General features: G+C 33.5%; 1 protein-coding gene across 5 annotated transcripts in view; it reads right to left on the bottom strand.

Moving 5' to 3' along the window:
- The window catches only part of TMEM135 (transmembrane protein 135), a 336,711-nt gene that overhangs the window by 16,025 nt on the left and 296,594 nt on the right, over window positions 1–24,092 (bottom strand). For all 5 annotated transcript variants that reach the window (XM_074217071.1, XM_074217067.1, XM_074217068.1 and 2 more), the window contains 4 exons: window positions 16,873–17,019; window positions 12,740–12,809; window positions 6,267–6,434; window positions 2,149–2,212 (listed from right to left, as the gene is read on the bottom strand). In XM_074217071.1, the coding sequence (XP_074073172.1) occupies window positions 2,149–2,212; window positions 6,267–6,434; window positions 12,740–12,809; window positions 16,873–17,019 (449 nt within the window). The remainder of the gene's footprint in view (window positions 1–2,148; window positions 2,213–6,266; window positions 6,435–12,739; window positions 12,810–16,872; window positions 17,020–24,092) is intronic.

Raw genomic sequence — 24,092 nt, 5'->3', positions numbered from 1 at the left:
TCCTGACTCCAGGGCCAGTGCTCTATCCACTATGCCACCTAACTATCCCCTTGGAAGTGGTGTACATGATAGCAAGACCTGTGCATGATAGTAAGATATGTTGAGTAGATGTGTTTTGCTTGGCTCTAGGAAGCAGAAATAGGAACAAAAGATGGAAGTTGCAGAAAATCAAGTAAATATTAAGAGAGACAACTAAATGGTTCAGTGGCTAGAATGCTGGGTTTGGATTCAGGACAACTCTTCTTCATGAGTTCAAATCTGGTTTCAGACACTTACTTTAGCTTTAGGACCCTAGGAAAGTCACTTAAACTTATCTGCCTAAGTTTGCTCATCTGTCAAATGAGCTGGAGAAAGAAATGGTAAACCACTCCAGTATTTTCTTGCCAAGAAAATTCCAAATGGGGTCAGGAAGAGTAAGACATGACTTAACAAGAACAAAATTTATTGAAGTCCTCAAGTGAGGACTCTAAAAATGAAAGAAGAAGAGAAAGACTATGAGTCAGGGACTGAATTCTTAAAGGAAGGGAAGTACTGAGATTAGCAGACAATAGTTACTGGAATTTTGTTGGGTTAGTTGATATGGATTGAATGAACCACAAAGGATGAGAGATTATTGTTTGATGGTGATAGGGAGATTTTGGAAGTGGCAATGGGAGCAAGACATATTCCAGTCCCTCACTTCAACGAGTTAGTTAATGAATAAAAGTGATACCAGAATCAGGAGGGAACAAAGTTTCAGTAAGAACCCAAAAAGCAGGCCTTTTGGAAAGCACAGTGTAAGGAGTGTGGAGGGAATGAAGGAAAGAACAGGAGGGAATGTAGGAGAGTTTGAATAATACAACCAGGAGTTCAGAATCACTAGAATGGGAGATATATGACTGATGTAAGTTAATTAGTTATTAATGAATAAGTTCAAGTGAATTATCACCATTATGAGGGATTCGACCTCATGATGGAATCTTTTTAGGGGTAAGGCAGCTGGAGGCAAGGGGAGGAAAGCTGATGGAATAACGTTTCTCTTTTCCCTGCTGCAGATGAGTACAGAAGATAGGAGAAGAGAGCAAAGTTTGTTATATTCATAATGAAAAAGAAAATTAAATTAAAAATAAACTAAGACTAATAACTATAAAATATCAAGATGGATTAAAGGAAATGTAGAGGGTTTAGCCTACCTAAGAGCAATATAGTATCTCTCCTCAAGTATCTGAAGGAGTGTCATGTGAAAGGGAGATTAGATATGTTTTGCTTGGCTCCAGGAAGCAGAAATAGGAACAAAAGACGGAAGTTTAATAAAAAAATATATCTCAAAAGGAAGAATTTCCCAAAGATTAAGAAGTGGAATAGAATCATGAGATAGTGGGATTCCTATGATTGGAGGTCTTTAGATACTAGGTGACCATGGGAATTGAATAATCAATTCCCGCTCAGGTTCAGGTTAAGTTAGATGACCTCTTAAGTCCTATTTAACCTAAATCTTCTTCAGGTTTGTCTCTGATCAAAGGAATGAAGCCTGAACCAATACTTGTACCACTTGCTAGTCTGACTCGTGATCTGTTATGAAAAGTACATGGTTGTGTGTGACTGTGATTGTGAGTGTGTGTGTGTGTGTGTGTGTGTGTGTGTGAATTATATGAGTGAATCTTACATATAAAGGAACTGAAAAAATATGTGTGTCTATATATATATATATATATCTATATCTATATCTATATATATATATATATATACACACACATTTATTTATATGTAAATGCACACAATTATTCTTAGAATCCATGCAATACATAAACATATCCTCAACATAATAGGAATAAGGGAACTAATTCCTTCCTAAGTAAACCTCATACTAAATTAAGTAAAAAGCATGTTTACATTGAAGTACTTGATTAAAAATATATTTAAGAATAGTTTTTTAAATTATTTAAATGCCTGGGAAATATAAATTATTACTAAAGAAGAAAACACTATCTCTCAGGATGACAAAAGAAATGTTTTGAGAAAACTCACTATATTACAATTTGATAATGTCTAAAATCCTTGCATAATACTGGGATCCACAAGGCTCATACCTATGCTCCTGTGTTTTTATTGTCACTTTCCCCACAGGTTCGTAAATTAAAAAGTATTAGTGTTTTATTGTTGCTTTACCAGCTATAATTGCATGTAGCTCATCATCCAAGTTTCTCACCCAGCGAAGGAAGCAACTAGTACCCTATATTAAGGGGAAAACGTAATAGTTTAGTTAATTTACATTTTTAGGTAAAGCTCATTAAAACAAAAACATCTTTAATCAATTCCAAATGTTGAAAATGTAAAAAAAATTCAAAATAACTAGGTAGTTGGAAAAAATATGTTGATTCATCATCCTTAATACCACTGAGCTGAATTCATTATATTAGCAAATTCTATATAATAATTTTAACATAGGTCCAAATTTAACCCAATCAAGTAATATCAGACTCCATTATTTACTGTGGCTAGTTATATGTGAATATGAAAATCCATTTAAGAGAGATCCCTACACACCAATATATGATTTGCACCAAAATGCAAATAACTAAGTTTCAAGAAAAATTCATATATTCCTTCAGAAAGTATGTAACTTTTGTTTATTTCCTGTTGCTTCACTTTTAGACTGGTAACAGAGGAAATATGGAGAAGTTATTCAAATTATTCAAAAAAGATTGAATGTGCTCTTTTGTTTTAAGTCCATATATTTGCCATTATTAGGATACATGTGAATATAAAAAGAAATACAAAATAATATTTCCATTTGACAACTTTTGGAAATTAATACAGTGGCAGTCATTACTGGAAATAAAATTCACTGTCTTTTGAAAATGTTTGTTAGATAAATATGTCTCAAGAAATTTCAATATCAGATTGAAAATAAATCAATATTGAAATGGTGATATAAGCAACATATATTTCAATAATAAACAGACCCTAAAATCATGGATAGCAAATGAAACAACAAGAAAAATAGAGTTTCAAGGATAGGATTTTAACTACTTCCATTCACAAAAATCTAAGTTTATGAAGAATAAATTAATTTTTCAAAAATCTTATAGAAGTATTTTAAATACTTCATTATTGTGATCTTTTAGACTACCCTGTCTCACTAAAAATACAAAACAAGTTGATAGAAGCTTCAATAATTTGTCTTCAAAGTTCGAATCATACTTAAATAGGAAATCTTAAAGGATAAGGGGAAAGTAATTCAATGGAAAAGGCAAAGTTACTAGTCATTTTCTGCTTCTACCAATGAACAGCAGCATGTTCAATTCAATCACCAAACAGCTATTGAACTCTTTAAGCACTTAGTAAAATCACTCGAAAGAGCTGTAGAATAGAAGGCATATGAGGTAGTTTAGTAAAATATATGCACACGGTGTTAATACTGAGCATGTAGATCAACATAGAAATGTGATAATTTATATTAGGGAGATAAAACCATCTACTGGATTACAGGTAAAAGAATAAGAAATTCAAAATGGTGGAATGACACTGGACATTTTTAATCAATGTGATTTTGGGAGGCACTGAAAAAATGTTACTGAGGTTGGCAGATGTTATGAATTCAAAACAGAATTACCAATATATGTAACTACATTAAAATCATATGGTAAGTTTGAGGTAGATGATACACAGTCTTTTAACTACATAGTGTTATGCTGTAAAGAGTTACTGAAGTGTTTATTTTTATTTCAACACCTTGTACTTTCTATCATGCACAAAAATTATATTATAAAGGACAAAATGCATAGTTTAAATATGAAGTATGAGGTTGGGTATGAAGAGATTAATGTGGGTAAGAATGGACTTAAAGGACTTTTTTTGAGGATATGGGTTCTTAATATTTATAAGTCTATATTCAAATGAAAAGTATGTTTCACAATGGGTAAGAGCATAAATACTGAAGTCAAAAAGAGACTAGAATTTTAATAAAGATAAAGATTTTATACATATATATGTATGTATAATATGTCTCAAGATTATACATGACCATTTTGCAGAATATTGGAATAAAAGGTTGGGGAGATAAAATGGGACCAATTTATGTTGACGTACTCAGATGAGATGTTTAATTTGATTTAATAATCAATGGGAATTAATTAAGTTTGAAAGCAAGTAAAATATTAATATGGAGGTTTTAATTTAGATCAATGATAAATACAAAATAAATATGAAAAATATAATATAAATGGAATCCAGTTACTCTAGAAGAGAGGTATCACATTCAAAAAAGAAACAGATTCCTATGAGTAACATACTGACATATAAACCCCACAATTTTATACTACATTCTATGTCATTTTACTTATTTTGTTGAAAAGTTCCAGTTATATCTTAATCGGGCTCCTGTGAACTGGAGAGTCCCTCTGAGTTTGACACCTATGTGTTCAAACACTCATAAATCAGAGGTCAGCAAACTGTTTTGTGTGCCAATAGCTTTTAATCCAAGAATGGCTTCATTTTTCAAAATGTAAAAATCATTCTTAGCTCAAGGACTATATAAAAACAGGCAATGGGCTAGATTTGGTTCATGGGTTATAGTTTGCATACCTATAATATAGGTGAATAACTTACTCTCAGTGGAGTTTACACATTGTGGCTCCCCAGTAAATCTAGGCTATTCCAGACAAATTCATTAAAGGTAAATTACAATTAATAGTAAGCAAATTACTATTAAAGAAAACTACTTACTATGAAACTTAAAAATTCAGCTCTTGGCATGTTAAAGTAAAAAAGTCAATGCTAAAAACACACATGTCAACATGTAAAATGAAAAAAAAAACTATTTATGTATTAGTAAACTGTCCCATTAACCAAGGTTTGAGTATCTATATGAAAAGTTCCTTTGTACACTAAGGTTCAATAAAAATTCAATAAATGACTATGGTCTTAAATTACATTTTGGCTAAAGAACTGCATCATTCTAAATTTAAGGAATTAGCAACCCATTTTTCTTAAACTGGGAAAAATTATTTAGACTTCATGAATTTGTTTTTATAGTTGCAAAACTTTCCATCTTCCTAACTTGCAAGAACAAGTTGAGAATGGAGCAGTAAAAGCTGGCACAAAATGCAAAACATAAACACATTAAACAAGAAATATCATATGGTCATGATCTGGTCATTTTTTGAAGCATCATACTCATACAGGAATATGAAGTGGCCAAAAATAATAAAAAAAATCAGCTACATATGGCTGTTAAATATACCCTCTGCATTTTTTGGTAGAATTGTTCTTCCCTTTGGAAGATAGTAATGACGTATGTTGGACAGCAGAGGAAATGGGCCTGGGCTTACAAATGTTGCTGTGATCACTTCATTGGGCATCTATAACAAAAACATGAATCACAACATAAGAGCAGAAAAGAAATGCTTATGAGAATGTATAAGTTAAAATTTGTTGCTTCTAATAGATTCACAAAATGACAATGGTACCCTACTATGGGCATACTTAAAAATAAAATCTTCAGCATTACTGTGTTTATCAAAGTAGAGAATTATCTGTAAGTGGAGATAACCCTCATTCATTACCCATCATCTGCCAAATTTTCCTCCCCTTAAAACAAATGAACTTATATTTCACAGGAAAATTATTATAAAAACAAATATTCTCTGAAATCTACAAGAGTCCAAAGATTAATCTGATCCAAAATTGTTTAGAAGGCAACTCAAAAAATATAGGCTGATCTCATTTAGCTCAATTTTGCTTTTGATGATTTAATAAAACATTTAAATGCTCTCATTTTCTTTTAAACAAAATGGTTACCACCTACTGCAGAAAATGTAGCAGTACTAATGACTTTGTTAACAATTTATGTGTCCTGATCACAGTTCTAATAGTTGGTGAAAGCTCTGAGTTGGTCATTAGGTTCAACAACTATTGATAGTAAAGGAGAATGAACACCTAAGGAGATGAACACAACAGTTTCATCTCCATCTCAATATAGTTTCAGGAAAAAATGATTTACATAATTTTAAAATATCTGAAAGGACACTGTCAAATAGAAACGACGGTAAAGTTAAATCTTTGAAAATCTTCTATAGTGTATGTAAGAGTAAACTGCTTTTACATATTTATCTATTTAAAACTAGAAAGAAATAATTATAACCTATATTATTAATTTCATCTCTACATCTAGATTTGACAAAATTATAATTAAGACATGAAAAATATATAATATAGATGTATTAAAATACTTTGATTAACAGCTATAGGCTTGACCTTCCTTTTTTTCCTTTTGAAAAACTTACCTTATATATACTGACAAAAGAGCCAAGAAAAGCTCCAAGTTGAAAGTTTTCCTTGTTATAGAAGAGAGAAAATAGCCGGGATGGTTGTGTAAACAGATGCCTGAATGCTGAGGGGATTCGAAGGCAGCACTGAATCAAATAGCCAACACTAAACATTCTGATGAAGCCCTAGGAAAGGAGAAAGGAGGAAGAAATGTGTCATATTTTTGTATTAACAATTTCCCTGTATCTCATGCTCTTGAACCATATTACATTCTACCTTGCATTGATTTACTTGTTTACTATTGCAAATTTCTTGAAGACTGAGAATTTTGCTTTTCCATTTTTCATTTCATTGGAGTAGTTGGGTGTCACAGTAGATAGAGCACTGGTTGGAGTCAGGAGGACAAGAATTCAAATCCTACCTCAGACAATTGACTTGTACTAGCTGTGTGACCTTGGGCAAGTCACTTAACCCTGATTGCCTAGCATCCAGGGCCATCTCCAGTCATCCTGATTCATATCTGGCCACTGGACCACTCTGGAGAAGAAAGTCATTCTGATGACTTAGCACCGCTCCCACTCACTCAAATCCAATTCACATGCTTGTCATGGCAGCTCCTCCCCTCATGTCATGGTCTTCTTCAAAAATGATGGACAAACATTAATATTTTTCAACTCAACAAATATTAGTTAAACACTGTGTGCTGGTCATCTTTGTATTCTTCCTAGTGCCTTGAACAAGGTTGGCACTAATAAAACATTAGTTGAATGTTAACAGAAAATGGAATTTCAAGCTCTTGGACCAAAAAGCATTTAAAAGTTCATTTTACAGACATCCTCAGAATTTATTACACTTTCAAATATTTTTGTCCATTCAGCATTGAACATGAAGTCAAAAGGACTATATTAGAGTCCTGACACTGCCATTTACCAGCCATGTAAAGCTCAATAAGCTCTGGAAACCTTAATTCTTTTATCCTTAAAGTATTCATGATATCGATTGTATTACTATAAAGCAATTATACAAGCACAAACTGTTATTATTATTAAAGAACAGACATTTTAGGTTGAGTGCATTTAATTCATATGATGCAAAAGTTTAAACATTTCAAAGCATGTACTGAGTGTGTCTATATGTTAATAAGTTTCTTGATATTTCCATATCTTACTGACTAGGATTGTTAATTCTTAAACCATTTGGTTTAAGAATGGAGTGAAGGAAAAAAGTCCATTTAAGCACAAATGTGAAAACCCACATCCTAACAGAATCAAGTACTTTAGGAAACTTAGAAAAACAATACAGCCAACAACCCTGAATTATTTCAACAGGCATACAGTCTTTTGACAGACAAGCAATTTTTCCATTTTTTTAAGACCATAGGGATAGAAATTTAGAACTGAATATGTCAGAATAAATTTAAAGAAGTAGAAACAATTATATGAACATTTTCTCTTACTGATCTATCAAATCAGGCTGAAAATCCAAAAGAAGATGACAGCTTTATGGCACATTATCCAAATGAGATGCTGATAACACAAAAACTATATATTTATAATCAACATTTCTCTACATTTATGGTAAATGCTTAAAACCCCAAAGGAAATTGATTTGGAAATAGCTGGTGTTTGAAAATTTTTGTTTTCTCTGATTTCAACTGAGCCAAACTGACATATGATATCTAGAGAACAAGACTAACTGGTTCAGGGAAGGATGCTAAAAAGTGTTCATATACCATATGAACAACCTATCTTATTCCTAACTTCTTTTTGATACAGTATATCAGCAGTAGCCTCTGAATAAATGCTTTCTCTTTATTACATTAATAGGAACACTTGCTTGGTATAGAGGAAAGAAGAACTGGACTTGGAGTCAGGAGATATATGGTTCAAATCCTATTTTTGCAACTTACATAACTAGCTGTGTGACCAGGGGCAAATCATTTCATCTCTATGGGTCTCAGTTTCCTTATCTATACAATGAGGATACTTACAATACCAACTACAGAGGATTTTGGTAAGAAGACCTTTCATATACTTTAAAAAGGTACAGAAATGAAAACCTACTTTAATAAATATTTGAAATTATGTGGGATCCATTCACTCAATGAGTTGGAGGGATCATTCTCTAGATCTCTTGACATTTTACTGATATAGCATGAAAACTATTCATTTGTTATCCTTCTCTCCTTTTCTAGTCATACATCTTCCTTTATGGAATTTTCCCCATATAATTGTAATTCACATGCTCATAATATATTAGTCTATTCTATAAGACCATATGATCTCAAATTTACAACTTTAAGAGACCTTTACATGACATTCATTCAACAGTGATTTTTCAGACACTACATGGTACTCCATGACTCATAGTAATATAGTTTAATGAGAACACTGGTTTTTAAAAGATAAAGAACCTCCCTATCCTAGTTGGTGGAGTTGATACTGTGTTTATTGTATAAAGCCCCAAACACTGCAGTTTCCTAAATTCTACAGTTATCTGAACTGGTGATCCAATTTTCTAATTAACTGCAACTTCCCTTATATTTTCTAATTTCATTTCTAGATTTCAAAATTTGCAAAATTCACTTTTTCCAGTAGTGTAACAGCTGTGTGTGTGTGTGTGTGTGTGTGTGTGTGTGTGTATAAAATTGTCTTAAAACTAAGATATTCTTTTAATCTCATTCCCCTTCTTTTATATCCTTATCCCAGTCACCAATATTGCTAAAACAGAAGGAGTAACATAACACTAAGAGACATTTTGTATTCTTATTTCATGAATTGCCATGGTTGAAATAAGTTCATTGCCAAATGGCCAGTCTATTCTTAGATAACCTGGTCTTTAGAAGGTGCAAGGTTATATTCAAAACCTTTGCAGTATGGTAGAATCTGATAGAGCTAATACTCTCACTAGTATATACTTTTTTTTTAAAAAAAGGTTTATTTAAATGACAATTCATGGAACAAAACAAGCATTTCCAGTACAGTTTACTAAAAAACAATATGATTAAACACAAAATTGCACATATTTATATACAACTTGCATTCCTTTTTTTCCTTTTTTTCTCTCTTCTTCCCCCTTCACTTTATCTTAGAGAAGGCTACCATTAGTCAGAAATATATGGATATGGATGTGTGTGTGTGTGTGTGTGTGTGTGTGTGTGTGTGTGTGTGTGTGTGTGTATAAATTCTATATATGCTTCTATTTTTATCAGTTCTTTCTCTGGATGCAGATAGCAACTTCAATCATTTGTCCTCTATAGTTATAGTTAAATGACTTAATCATTCAAAGTTGTTCTTAAAATAATTATTACTCTTACTATATACAACATTATCTTAATTCTGTTCAATTTACCTTCTTTATTTTGTATAAGTTTATCCAAGCTTTTCTAAGATCATTGAACTCATCATTTCCTTTAGTTAAGAAATATTCCATTACAATCATATCCTTCACCACTTGTTCAGTCACTCCCCAACTGACAGGCATCCCTGCAAGTCCCAGTTTTTGCCCCCACAAAGAGTTGCTATAAATATTTTAGACCATATAGTTATTTTTTCCTTGTTTTCTGATCATCTTTGGGAATAGATGTAATAATAGTATTGCTGAGTCAGAGGGTATAGACAGTTTAACCACTCTTTGAGCATCATTCCAGATTGCTCTCCAAATAGTTGGATCAGTTCATAATTTCACCAACAATGAATGAGTGTCCCAATTTTTCACATCTCCTCCAACATTTGTCGTTTTCCTCTTCAATCATTTTAGTCAATCTGATAGGTGTAAAAATGATATTTCAAGGTTGTTTTAATTTGTATTTCTCTAATCAATAATAGTATGGACCATTTTTTTATATGACTGTAAGCTGTTTTGATTTCTTCATTGAAAAACTGCCTGCTCGTAACTTTTGCCCTTTGGGGAATGACTTATATTCTTATAAATTTTACTAAATTCTTTATGTATTTATATGAGACCTACATTTGAGAAACAGTCCATAACATTTTCCCCCAATTTTCTGTTTTCCTTCTGATCTTGGCACTTTTGTTTTATTTTTACAAAATCTTTTTAAGGTAATCAAAATTATTCATTTTATACCTTACTCCTCTCTAACTTTTTTTATTCATAATTTGTTTGCTTACCTACAAGTCTTATAAGTAATGTTTCATGTTATTCACATTTTCTCATAATATCTCTCTCTTTATATGTAAGTCATATATTCATTTTACTTTTATCTTGGTAAATTGTGTAAGATAACAATCTATATGCCTAGTTTCTGCCATACTGCTTTTCAATTTTGCAATAATTATCAACAATTTAATGACTCCTTATCCCAAAATCTTAAATCTCCACATTTATCAAATACAAGATTATTGATCATTTACTATACATGTATTGTATGTCTACTCTATTCCACTAGTCTACCTTTCTATTTTTTTAATCAGTATCAGATAGCTTCAATAATTACTACCTTTTCATATAGTTTAAGATCTGGTACTGCTAAGCATCCTTCCTTTATATTTTTTTTAAATTTCTTTTGGCATTCTTGACTTTTTGTTCTTCCAAATGAATTGTTATGATTTTTTTCTAATTCAGTAAAATAATATTTGTTATTGTAGTTCAGCTATTGCAGCTGTATCTGATTCTTCATGATTCCATCTGGGGTTTTCTTGGAAGAGATACTGGAGTGATCTGTCATTTCCTTTTCCAGCTTATTTTACAGATGAGGAAACTGAAGCAAACATGATTAAGTGACTTGCCCAGGGTTCACACAACTAATAAGTGTGTGCCAGTTAACATTCCAATAGTCTCTTTTAAATAGAAATAAATTATTTTCCAAATTCCTTTTTTTGTTTTTAGATCCTTTTGAACGAGAATCACATTGGATTTACAGAGTATAACCATTTTCCAGTAACTAGCAGTCGACATGGCTGACAGTATAGAGCTTTCTTTCATCACTTTAAAGTGGTACAGGAAATCTGTTGTTGAAAGGTAGCTTTACCCCTTATAGAAATAGAAAAATACTCAGTTATTATAATTGGTGATCTTGCCCATGACCTATCTTTGAGGATTATAAATCTATAAATTGGTTTTGGATTATAAGTAGAGAACTGCATGGAAAACCCAATGACTAGGTTCATAAGGGTCTACAATTTGAAATACAGAAAGATATTTTCTCCTCTCCTATAGAAAACCAAGGGAATTTTCCATCCAATAATTTGTAAATCTATTCATTTGTAAATCTACTCCAGACTGGTTCTCAGTCTGGAGTATAGGCAGACTGTAAAAAAAAAAAAAAAAAAAACAAACCCAGCAGCAACAACAACAACATTTTGATGAGGTCTTTTAAAATGTAAACTTAAAAAAGAGTTAGATCACTGTGAGTTGATTGACCTAGATGGAGGCGGCTCCTCCCAGCAATTCAGAGAGCTTGAACAACCCTAGGAGACCAGCTAAGACAACACTATACTCACCCAAAGGAAGAAAAACAAAACAAAACAAAACCAAAAAAAACCTACAGAATCTGAATGAACACTAAACTCAATCTGTAAAAATTTCTCTTATGTATTTCTTTTCTATCTCATGGGTTTCTTTCTTTTTCCTTAATCCTACTTCCTCATGACTAATGAAAATGAAAATGACTAATCTGTAATCATGTTAAACATAAATGTGGATATATTCACCTGTCTGTTTGCAGCTGAGTGAAGAGGGTTGGGAAGGGAGGATAAAAAGAAATCATGTAATTTAAAAATAGGCTTATGCATGTGGATGAATGTTGAAAAGCTTTCATAACATGTAATTAGAAAAATAAAATAAAATATCAATTAAAAAGAAAAAAGCTTTCAAAATATAAAAGAGGTCTACTAAGAAAACTATCTCAAATAAAAAAAAAAAGAAAAAAGTTGTAGCAGATGGGCAAACTAATTCCAGTCCAAACAATCTCCTTCATATAGGATTGTGCTTAAGAGGAAAAAGGGGAAAGAATACTAAGCACACGAGAGAAATGGATAATTTATGCCAGAGGACACAGGCGGCTCTCTCTCATTGTGTAGCAACTGTGGGCAATCTTCCATTATTCCAGCCCCTTAACAAAATGTATCAACTCGGCAAGCCTAAAGTCACATTCCAGGATACCAGATATGCACAGCTGTACATATATGACTACTTATCCAAATCACATTCCAGGTGCTCTGTTAGGGTGGGGTTGTAAAGGAACTAAATTAATTACATTTTTTTCTTTCTCCTGCTGACCCATCTTTTTTTCTCATTCTCCTGTCTTCCAGGGATTTTACACAAGTTCTCCTTAACACTATCAATTAAAGAGCTTCTAAAAGTATATATAAAAATAATTTGATTGTTATTGACCCTTAGTTTCAGTTTTGCAAATCATATACAAAGAAATAATCCTTAACATGTGAGAATTTTTCATTTTCCTCTAGTTTAATGTTGTATTATGTGATTTCCACTCCTAATTACCACTAGTCATGATTTACAGACTTACTTTTAAGCAGTAAGATATGCAGTTATCTTCATAATGTTTGCAACACCTATGCCTTGGTCCATGCTTGCATCTAAAATTGAATCCAAAAAAATACAAACTAATTAGATAAAGGATCCAAGAACACAGAATCATCAAGTTAGAGGTAGAATAGATCCCTGAGGTCTAATCCCATTATTTGACAAAAGAGTAACTGAGAAGTTAATAAAGACTGAGGAACTTGTCCAAGGTCATAAAGGGAAAAAAATAAACACAGGCAGAATTTGAACCTAGTTTACTTGATTTTAAATTCTGTGATTTTTAAATGCAGTATCCAAATTTATTTAAAAAAAAAAGTAAAAACCCCCCATAAGTCCATTTATAAGATGTGCATTTAAAAATATTAATTTTGATTAATTTTGATTTTAAATTCTGTGATTTTTAAATGCAGTATCCAAATTTATTAAAAAAAAAGTAAAAACCCTCCATAAGTCCATTTATAAGATGTGCATTTAAAAATATTAATTTTATTAATTTATTAATTATACACATATACATATATATAATTAAATTAATCAAAAGGGTTTTTTTAATCAGTTTAGTGCAGGATAAAATTAGGAAGACACTTGACTGGGAAAGCTAAGGCTCCTTTGTATTTGTCCTACAACATGTAAAATGACAATCTGATTTCATTTTTTTTCAAAATTAGCTTAAATAAACTTTTATTTAAATTTGCAAGTTCCTTTAGGGCAAAAATTTATTTTTCACATTTGTACCTCCAGCACTTTGGGCCTACAGAATGCTTACTGAATTCAAAACCATACCAGGACTTAAGCTTGTTTCATTATTCTGGTAGTAATTAATTATAACTGCAAAATAGTATTTCAGTGTTTATCTATTTCATCTTACCTGCTTCATTTTACAAAAATTATTGATTCATAAATTCTTATTTGTGTTACTAAAACATATCTATTTCGAATATCAAATCAGGGCATTTAAAAGAGTTTTATATATTTACTTGGGTTTGGTTTATGCTAAGCACTCTAAAAGTATGTAGTACCTCCAGAGTGCAAAGGTGGAACCAGATTAAAAAATAATGGGGAATATTAAACAAAATACATAAAAAATGTAATATAATATAGATAATCTAGTTTTCTAAGTCACTATGCCTCTGAGATCCTTTACTATTTGAGTTCGATACCACTGATGTAAGGTATGTTTTTCTAAAGGGGTCATATATTACTTATCTCACTTTTCTAAATGTATTTTATGACTAAAACCTAGTTATAGGCAGAAATGCCAGCTTTTATTTAAAGGAGTAAAATAATAAAATCTTCAAAGAATCAAAACTTTGGATGCCTCAAAGATACAATAAAGAAATGCATGGGAGTTGGGGTAGGGGGCACATAGGCTTTAAGATAAAAACATTAACAAAATGGTAAAAGAATTCACAAAAGAACATTTATATCTATAAAGACAAAAATACCCCACCTCTCTCTCTTTCAATGTAGCATTTAAAAAGTAGATGGCCTGATCATAACATGGGGAAAAAAGACACAAAATTAAAGTGTTTGGTATCCACAAAAAATGTTCAAAGAAGAAGGACCTAGGATTTGATTAGCTCCTCTGTGAAGAAATCAATAGGAAAATATGAAATGAAAAAAGCATAGAAAAAGGCAGGGATTGGGACAGCTAGGTGGCATGGTGGATAGAGTACCAGCCATGAAGTCTGAAGAACCTGAGTTCAAATCTGGCTTCAGACACTTAATAATTAACTAGCTGTGTGACTTTGGGCAAGTTGTTTAACCCCACTGCCTTGCAAAACTCAAAAAAAAAAAAAAAAACCCAAAACTGGCATGGATGGATGGATGATCATCTGAAATAATGGAGAGTATCTATACCTACATAAATAAGTTCATGTGTGCTAAGGTAGACAACTTCAGGAGGGCAGCACCAAAAATATACTGGTTTTAACTAGCTATAGTTTCACTTAGAAAGAAAGAAGGTAACTGTTTGAAAAGAAAAAATTATTCTAATTTTTTTAATGCTTTAAATTAACTGTGTTTATCTTCGTGTGAAAAAGTAGAAAATATTGTTTAAGCATTTCAGAGAATGTCCACATTTTTATTATTTGGAGCATACAGAAGAGATGGCTCTGGATTTGTCTGTTTTTTTTTAAGCTGTGAAAAACTGCATGTGCCAAAATCACAGTAAGATAATTTTATACAGGTTCTACAAACAAGTTGCCAAGTATTCATAGTTTACATGAAGTAAATTATGTAATTTATATACTCAGTCAAATATTTTGGAAGTTTTGAATCATGTATTGTAAAATGTACTACACATAAATCATCTATGAGGTCAGTTCATGTAGCAAAAATCATAACAAAAATATACTCAGATTACAGGCATTTATACTTAACTGCATTTGAAAGAAAACATATGGAAGAGAAACTCGATATAGCATTAGATTGAAACATTCAATATTTTTATAAATACAGGAATAGATCATTTAGGAATTCTAAAGGAGGTTAATTATTTGTGGTTGATTTTAAACCATTTCACTTTCTAGTGTTTAATAAAATTATGCTGAAGGAGCTACTATTCAAGTCTTATTTTAATTATGTAATAGCAATTGCAGGGGTATTTAATCACAGTAGAACAAAGGAACTTGACTGTACTAACTTGAATTAAGTTCCAGACATCAATTAATTAAGTTCTCCTCTTGTTGATTTTTTTTTGGGGGGGGGGCAGGGAAGGGGATGGACAAGAGGATAGTTCACATTCCCAGATAATTGACCTTTATAACCTTTTTCAGACTAATAAATTGGCAGCATTGCCAACCATTTCTATCTATGAAGATAACTTTCTGGGAAAACTCTGGTCCAGGATTTCTCTCAGTCTTATTTACAAAATCACATGGAAAGTCTTTTTCTCAGTTTAGCCCCCAAAATAAACTGAAGTTTACACACTGCCTTTCATTGGGAGGTGGGGGGGAGGGGGAGATGAAGGCTCATATTCACTATAACACTTATGTCATCAACATGGTATGAAAGAATGGTCATGTGGAGTTGTGGAGAGATTATGGTGGGGGCCAAGAGACCTCCCACAGCCACAAGGTATCATTCTCTTCAAAATTCCCTTAGAAGTCTTGGATTCTACTGGCTGGCTATTAATTTGATACTGATCATGCAAGTTGGTCATTCCTTATCCTTACACTAACACTGTACAGCCTAACAGGGACTGCCTTGTTTCTCATTTGTAACCTGGCATTCTCTTATCCTGCTTATTCTCTTACTCTTACATTGTCATCCCTCACTGGTTTTTTGTTGTTGTTTTAGAACAATTCTTTCCACTCTTTGACAGGTGTGTGTGTGTGTGTGTGTGTGTGTGTGTGTGTGTGTGTGATTTCTCCTCTTTTCTCACCCTTTTACCATAGATGGTAAGAAAAGCTGCTTTTTCGTGCTGGTTGTTCAAGGTCTCTTCCATGCTGGACTCCCTCATTTCTCATGTATATCTATCTATTCCATTCATTTCAAATGATTACTGCCAATATTATTTTTATTTGCAGATATATCCTAAACCTTATCTTTGATATGCATATTCCTAAAGATCAACATTGGCTTTTTCTTTTTTCACTAAAAATCAAGATTTTTTTTGTTTTACTTCCAAAGATATGAACATTTTCTTCTTACAGAATAATCTTAAATATTTAAGATATACTTCTGACTTTTTCTGCTTTCTTTAGTCACTAAAAATTATTTTCTTTATTTGGTTTAGTTTAGTTCTTTCCTGTGCTAGAATATACAATTAATGTACAACAATCTTTTTCTTCTAATCTACTATACTAGCTTCTGGTAAACGCACCTATTTTTGAAATGGCAAAATATTTCAGTTTCAAACTAATATGGTTCTGAATTTGTATAATATTCTATCAGATAGCTTTCATTTATGCCAAAGATTATAAATCTTTTTATTACTATCATAAGGGTTTCCTTTTATGTTTCTATAAATTTAGAATGGCATATACATAATTATTATTATTTGAATGGAAAACAAAATTAATCCAACATTAGTCTTATTATCATATAAAACAAAATGATGATATATGCTAGGCTGTTAGGATAAAGAGTCAAATTATATTTTAAATAACTCACACTGAATCCACAAGTTTCCTGGCTAGAGTAATTATGTTCATTCTTCTTGATTTCTCCTCATGCTTCTCTTTCTTTTGTTCCACTTTAGCATATGCTGCCTCTGGTGAATATGAATGTGTGGGAATTTCTTCCTTCCCTACAATGAATCTAAAGAAAAGAACACAACATGTGGCAATTCTTACTTTTCAAAAAAGGTATGGGAATTTTACTTAGATTCAAATAAATTTCAAACAAACCTCCTGCCATTTAAAATAATATTTTCTTGATTTGATTTTCTATACAAATCTGAGCCAGTTTTCAAGAAAAAAAAATAAGCAATAAAATATAAGAGAGAGGGTATTGGAGTGAGAGGCAGAAAATCTGGGCTAAAATCCAAACTTTGATACTAAATAGCGAAGTGACCTTGGATAAATCACTGAACCTCTCATATACCAAATCTGTCATAGGGATCCATCCAAATCTTCCCTAGTTTCTCTTACCAAGCTCTTTGACAAATCAAAGAAATTGTACATGAAAGGATTTTGTAAGGGAAATATTTTAAGAAAATTTTAAATTTTAAAGGGAAATATAAATCCAAGCTATTAGTTCCAATATTCTGAAATACTGAAAATGACAAAAATGTCAATCATAATCTAAAAGACACAGTCATTCTTATTCTGCAAATACTCATATATACATATATACACTCATAGTATAGTAAATAACAAACAGATGTTAATATAAGAAATACAGAAAGACATAATCTACAATAAGTATCCCTGGAGACAAATGTTGTGAGGTATAGGGTAAGAGAAAAGGTCATTGTCTAAGAAAACATTTTATATTAAAGTATACAACATTTAAAGTCATTAGATATCTGAAAGTATTCCTAGCAAGAAAAGGTATATTAATTCCTAATCTGTCAATTGCAATAATTATATTTTGCCTGAATTTTGTTTAGTAAATTTGGATAGGTTCTCCATTTCCTCCCCTAAATTATTATATTTGAGCTCTAGAGCAGTTAGTTGCCCTTCAGCAGTGAATCATGTGTATATACATATAGAAAGGAAAAACAAAAAGCTTGCATGTATTCTTACATAATTTTATATGAACATCCTCTTTGTTTTCAATTCTTCTCATCTGACTGCTTCATGGAAAAAAAACTCAGGAAGTACCACTCATCCTACTTCAGACATTTTTTAAAATGTAATAATCACTCAACACTAAGATTTTCATTTTAAAAATGGCTTGTGAATATTTAGAAAGGTTAAAGTGGTGATAATTAAGAGTCAGCATGGGCTCATTCAGAGCAGGTTGTACCAGACCAAATTTATTTTAACACAGCTCTTAGAAAGGAATTAATTGTATAGCTGTATTTTCTTGTGGACAAGATGGAGAGGTATAGGCTATTCAGAACTAGTTGAATAATGACTTACAAAGTTGTGATAGATGAGATTGTTATCAGCCCTAGAGAATGGAATCTATCTAGTTCAGTCTCAACTCTACCCCAACCCCACACACATTTTCTCTCACTCCCCATGTTCTCAAGAAGCTCAGAGTCTAATGGAGAAGACAACATGCAAATATTCATGTACAAACAAGTTATATATAAGATATATTGAAGATAATCAACAGAGGAGAGGCATTAGAACTAAGCTGTCTTCAAATATTTGAGGGACAATCATGCAGAACAGGTTCTGCTTGACCCCAGAGGGATTGAATGGGGCAAGGGGGTAGGGGTGGGGAGTGACAGAAAGGCAGATTTGACTTTTCTTGAGATAGTCAAGTTATAAAAAGCAAAACAAAATAGAACAATTAAAGCTCCCCCTAAGTGGAGTGGGATGCTTCTGAAAATGGAGGAGTCCCCACTCCTGGAGACATTAAAGCATTGGCTGAATTATTAAGTATTAGGAATGCTTCAGTAGAAATAGGTTAGACCTAGACACTTTGATTTTCATTTTTTTATTTGGCTGCACTGCTTTGGGACTTCTCTAAATTCCTCTACCATGCCCTCTCAAGCTCATTATTGGGAAAATCTCATCCATCATTCTGCTAGATCCTATCAACCTTGATACTCCATCTAATCAACACCTACTGTCTTCCTGATAGGAGGATGGAGCCATCAGCTCCAAAATCTCCATTAAAGAAGAGAGCTTACCTCAGAACATTTTACATCTGACTGCTCTACTTTGGGACTTCTCTTTTTTCAGCAAATATAAAGGAGTATTTTCTAGATGTTTCCATCCCCTGCTGAGGGTTGTGGTTATAAGGTCAGTAATCAAGAGGAGTTCAGTCAAGCACTGGGGACCTAAATATAAGATATTTACTAAGCCAAATCATTAGACCAAACCATTCCCATTCAATATCTGGAACAAGATGTTGCCCCACTCTCTCACCCTAGTGTGGTAATAAATGGGTACATAATCAGTTAGCTCTTGCCTCATCTGTCAAACTCCCACCTCTTGCTTCCTTGCTTCTGAGGAATGCCATCTAAGAAAATGAAAACTGTTCTCGTCTCAGCCACCAGATTTCCCCGTATTCTCTTCATTATTCATCTTATCCCTATTCCTTTAGTCAGAGAATCAAAAGATCATATATTTATATTTGGAAGGGACCTTGGAGATCGATCAGATCAATCTACTCATTGTGTAAGTGGAGGAAACAGGCTCAAATGAAGGGATTTGAATCTAGGTCCTCTGCTTCTAAATTTAGTGCTTCTTCCTCTGCAACACACTACCTTCTCCTCCTCTTCCCCTATGTCTTGTAGAATCCCTGTTCTATTGTCAATCAATTCCCTTTCATTTCACTCTTCATCTTTGGTACTCCCAGACACCTGGTTCCTTTGGTAAGTAGGATCTAGTGAAAAAAATACTGTAAAGTATTGATCTAGTGATCAATATACATGTTAGTTTTCCTTTAAACACCCTAACCTATTACTTCCTTAATCTTCATCCCTTTCCTATTTCCTTCTTCCTTCACACTTACCTAAAAATAAGCTGAAATCTTCTCAAATTTTAAAGAAATAAAACCTTCACAAGACACCACCATCCTTGTTGACTAACATCCTGTATCTTTTCTTTTTTTTCCCCTCAAATTATTTGAAAAGCTGTCTAAACTCATTGTTGTGCTTTCTCTACATGGACTTTCTTCTAAACAATGTGCCCTCATCATTCACCCAAAACCAATCTCACAAAAATAACTGAAACTGCTCCCATCAAAATTACTAATAATCTAAAAATTGCCACATCTAATGGACTTTCCTCAAGTCACATCTTTCTCAATTTCTGTCTTCCAATCCTTGACCCTATTAACTCCCCTTTCTGCCTCTAGAATCTTCTGGGCTTTCATGACACTATTCTCACTTGGTTTTCCTCCCATAGATCACCTATTCTTACTCTCCACTGCTGGATTATCACCCAAGTCATGCTCACTGTGTGAATCTGACCTGGATCCTTTTTTCTCTACAACTCTCTCTGTTGGTGACCTAATCAGCTTCCATGAATTAATTATTATCTTTTATGCAAATAATTCTCAGAGGTAAGTGTATGTATATATAAATATGAAATGAGAGAGGGAAGGAAAAAGGGAAAGAGAATGGAAGGAGGGAGGGAGGGAGGGAGGGAGGGGGAGAGAGAGAGAGAGAGAGAGAGAGAGAGAGAGAGAGAGAGAGAGAGAGAGAGAGAGAGAGAGAGAGAGAGAGATGAGTCCCATATCACCAACTGCTTAATGGATATTTCAATCTGGATGTTCCACAGGCATCTCAAACTCATCATGTAGAAAAAAGAACTCATCTTTCCTTCCAAACCTATCCTTTTCTAAAAGTCCCTATTAGTGTAAAGGGCACCATGACCCTCCTGTCCAAGTTCACAACCTTCATTTCATCTTCAACCTCTAAAACTATAAACATTTGAATTATCACATCTATTTCCCCAATCCTTATATCTAGTATCATATCTATTTCCACAAATTTCTAACACAGATGCTGCCTTTTCCATACTCACACAGCCTCAACCCTTGTTCAGGTACACATCATCTCTCACCTAGATTGTCACAGTAGCCTTGCATTTATTCTCTCTGCTACTACTTCTTTCCCATTCTAATATATCATCCACCTAAGTATCAAAGTCATTTTTCTAAAGTGAAGGTCTGACTATGTAACTTCTCTACTTCATAAACTCCAGTAGCTCCCTGTTATATCTTAGATGAAATACAAACTGCCTACATATGATTTAAAATTTCAAAACTTGGTCTCTTTATACCATTCCAATCTTCTTACACATTATTCACCTCTATATATATTCTGCAGTTCAGACCTACCATATTAGTGATTCTCACACATACAATTCTCTACATTAGCACCTTCTCAGCACTACTCACATAAAACATTCCATCTCTTATCTTACATCATTGCACTGTGTTTCCTAGACCCAGAAAGCTCTCCCTCCTCACCTCCAACTCTTGTAATCCTTGGTCTCCTTAAGACTCAGCTCAAGGGCCACCTTATGTATAAGGCTTTTCCTCTCTTTCCCTCTTCCTTTACTCTTCAAGGATACCTGCTTTGTATGTGTTTTATATACAGATAGACCTGAACATGTGAACTCCTCAGGTGGAATGTAGCTCCGTGAGAGAAGAGATCATTTCATGTTGTCTTTATATCCTGTGCTTCACATAGTTCCTGGCACTGAGCAGAACTTAATAAATTCTTATTCATTAATAGAAGGATTGATTCATCATTCTCTTATATAATCTCAGCTGCTTCTACAGACCCATACTTGTACTAATTCCATCAGCAGCAACTCAAAAATTCTCAAATCCCCATGTTCGGGTCTATTATCTCCTCCAATCCAGTTAACAACCTATCAAATGACAAAGTCACACAGTGATGTTAGATTCTCTGAAATTTTGAGATGTAGACTCAATTGCTTTATGTGCTTCATGTAAGACGTTTTATTGATCCTGGACCAACACATTCAACACAAAGCTATTCTAAAACTTTTCAAATTTCCTTTACTACCTCTTCTATCCTTCTTAGGAAATGGCTTTTTATCCTCCTTTAATGAGGAAAATTGAGGTCATCCTCCATGAACTAACCCTTCTCACCCATTCTGAATCTTAAAGCACTTCTATTTTATCTTCAGTTTTTTTTGTTTTCTTAAAATTTGATTTATTTTCACATTACTACAATAGTCTTATTGTAAAATACAAGGAATTCCAATATAATTAAGTTCCTCATAATTTGCCCATCCCATCCAGCCTCTCTATGATTCATCTGAGTCCTTTAAGATCAAACTTTCTGTTCAGCTCTGGTCATTTCAACACTAAAGTTTTAAAGTCCCTTATTTCATTGAACATCCATCTTTTCCCCTGAAAGAGGATCTCCAAACTCTTTTGCCTTCTAGAATAACATATTCCAAACCCTACAAGCCTTTAATGTTGATGCTGCTAAATCCTGTGTAATCCTGACTATAGCACCATATTTGAATTGTTTCTTTCCCACTGCTTTTAATATTTTTCTCTTTGACTTGAAAGCTCTGTAATTTGGCTATAATATTCCTGGGAGTTTTTATTTTGGGATCTCTGTCAACTGATCGGTAGATTCTCTCAATTTCTATTTTACCCTCTGCTTCTAGGATATCAAGGCAATTTTCCTGGAGAATTTCTTTAAAAATTAAATCTAAACTCTTTTCCTGGTCATGACTTTCAAGTAGCCCAATAATTTTAAAATTCTTTCTCCTGAATGTGTTTTCCAGGTCAGTTGTTTTTTCCAGTGATTATTTAACATTTTCTTCTAGTTTTTCATTCTTTTAATTTAATTGTTTCTTGATTTCTCACAAAGTCATCTGTTTCCCTTAGCTTCCCTTAGCTCTATATTTGAAGGAATTATTTTCTTAAGAGAGCTTTTTTATCTCCTAAGGTTGTCTTCTCCTCATTGACCTCTTGGACTCCTTTTTCCATATGACCTAAACTGGTTTTTATCATGTTATTTTCTTTGATTTTTTTTGTATCACCTTCACCAAGTTGTTGACTTGGTTTACACAATTTTCCCGCATTGCTCTCATTCCTCTTCCCAATTTTTCCTCTACCCCCCTTACTGGATTTTCAAAATCTTTTCTGAGGTCTTCCATAGCCTAAGACCAATTTCTATTTTTCTTGGAGGCTTAGAATACAGAAGCTTTGGCTTTGTCATCTTCTGAGTGTATATTTTTGATCTTCCATAGGACCAAAGTAATTTTCTATGGTCAGACTCTTTTCCTTCTGTTGAGTTTTCATTTCCCCAGCCTATGACCTGATTTAAACAAACTTTCCCAAGTTTTGGTAGGTTAGGGGACACTCCCCACCTTTGCCCAGGGACCTCAATCCCTTCAAGATCTCTGAGTGGCTCTGACTGCTCTCCTGCCTGCACTCTGGTCTGTGGATAATCGAAAGCACTTCCCTCTGCTCTGGAGCTGTGAGGAGAGTTCCTTGATGGTTCTGTGGGCCCAGACAGCAACCTGGATCTGAGTAAGAGAAAAGCAGCAGAGTATTGTTCCAGGGATAATGGAGAGAGCTTGACAGTCTCCTCTGGATCCCCTTAGGTTAAGTGCTCTGGAAGCAGCAGCTCCGCAGGTTCCCTGGGCAGGGCTGTGCTAACACCTGCACTGGCCTGGGCTCTGCGCTCACTCTGGTGTGGCAGGTTTATCCCCTGACCTTCCAAGTTGACCTTGGTGCTCCCTAGGCTAAGAGGTCTGGAAACTACTCCCACTGCCATGGACCCAGGTGCCCCCAGGAACCCAGGTGCCCTGAGGGCTGTTCCTGGAAGGCTGCTGAAGCCCTTTCTAACCCCAATGGAACAGAGCCTTCTGGTGGATCTTCCAAGCTGTCCTGGGCAGGAAAATTGTTTCACTTAGTCTTTCTGTGGGTTTCGCCACTCTAGAATTTGGTTAGTTTTGTAATATCAAGGCATTTGGAGTGGTCTGGGAAAGAGCTTTTGGGATTTCCTGCCTCTACTCTGCCATCTTAGCTCTGCCCAACTTCAGTGTTTTTCATTTACTAAGGTATTCCCCTTCGTGTTTGCAAGGGAAAACGTGTGGCCTTTGTCTCATCTTATCTGGGAGTTTGCTTTCTCAATATCCCCCTTACCTAATCATCTTCAGTTTTTTTTAATTCAACCCAGGTCTAATCTGTCATTAAAAAAAAACGCATTCTAAATTTCCTAAAGCTATTATTGTCCTATAGTTCTCTTATGAGATAAACTCTTTTTT

The sequence above is a fragment of the Macrotis lagotis genome, chromosome 1, assembly GCF_037893015.1.
Source record: "Macrotis lagotis isolate mMagLag1 chromosome 1, bilby.v1.9.chrom.fasta, whole genome shotgun sequence".
Classification (NCBI taxonomy): Eukaryota; Metazoa; Chordata; class Mammalia; order Peramelemorphia; family Peramelidae; genus Macrotis; species Macrotis lagotis.
This window is presented reverse-complemented; position numbering and strand designations above follow the sequence as displayed.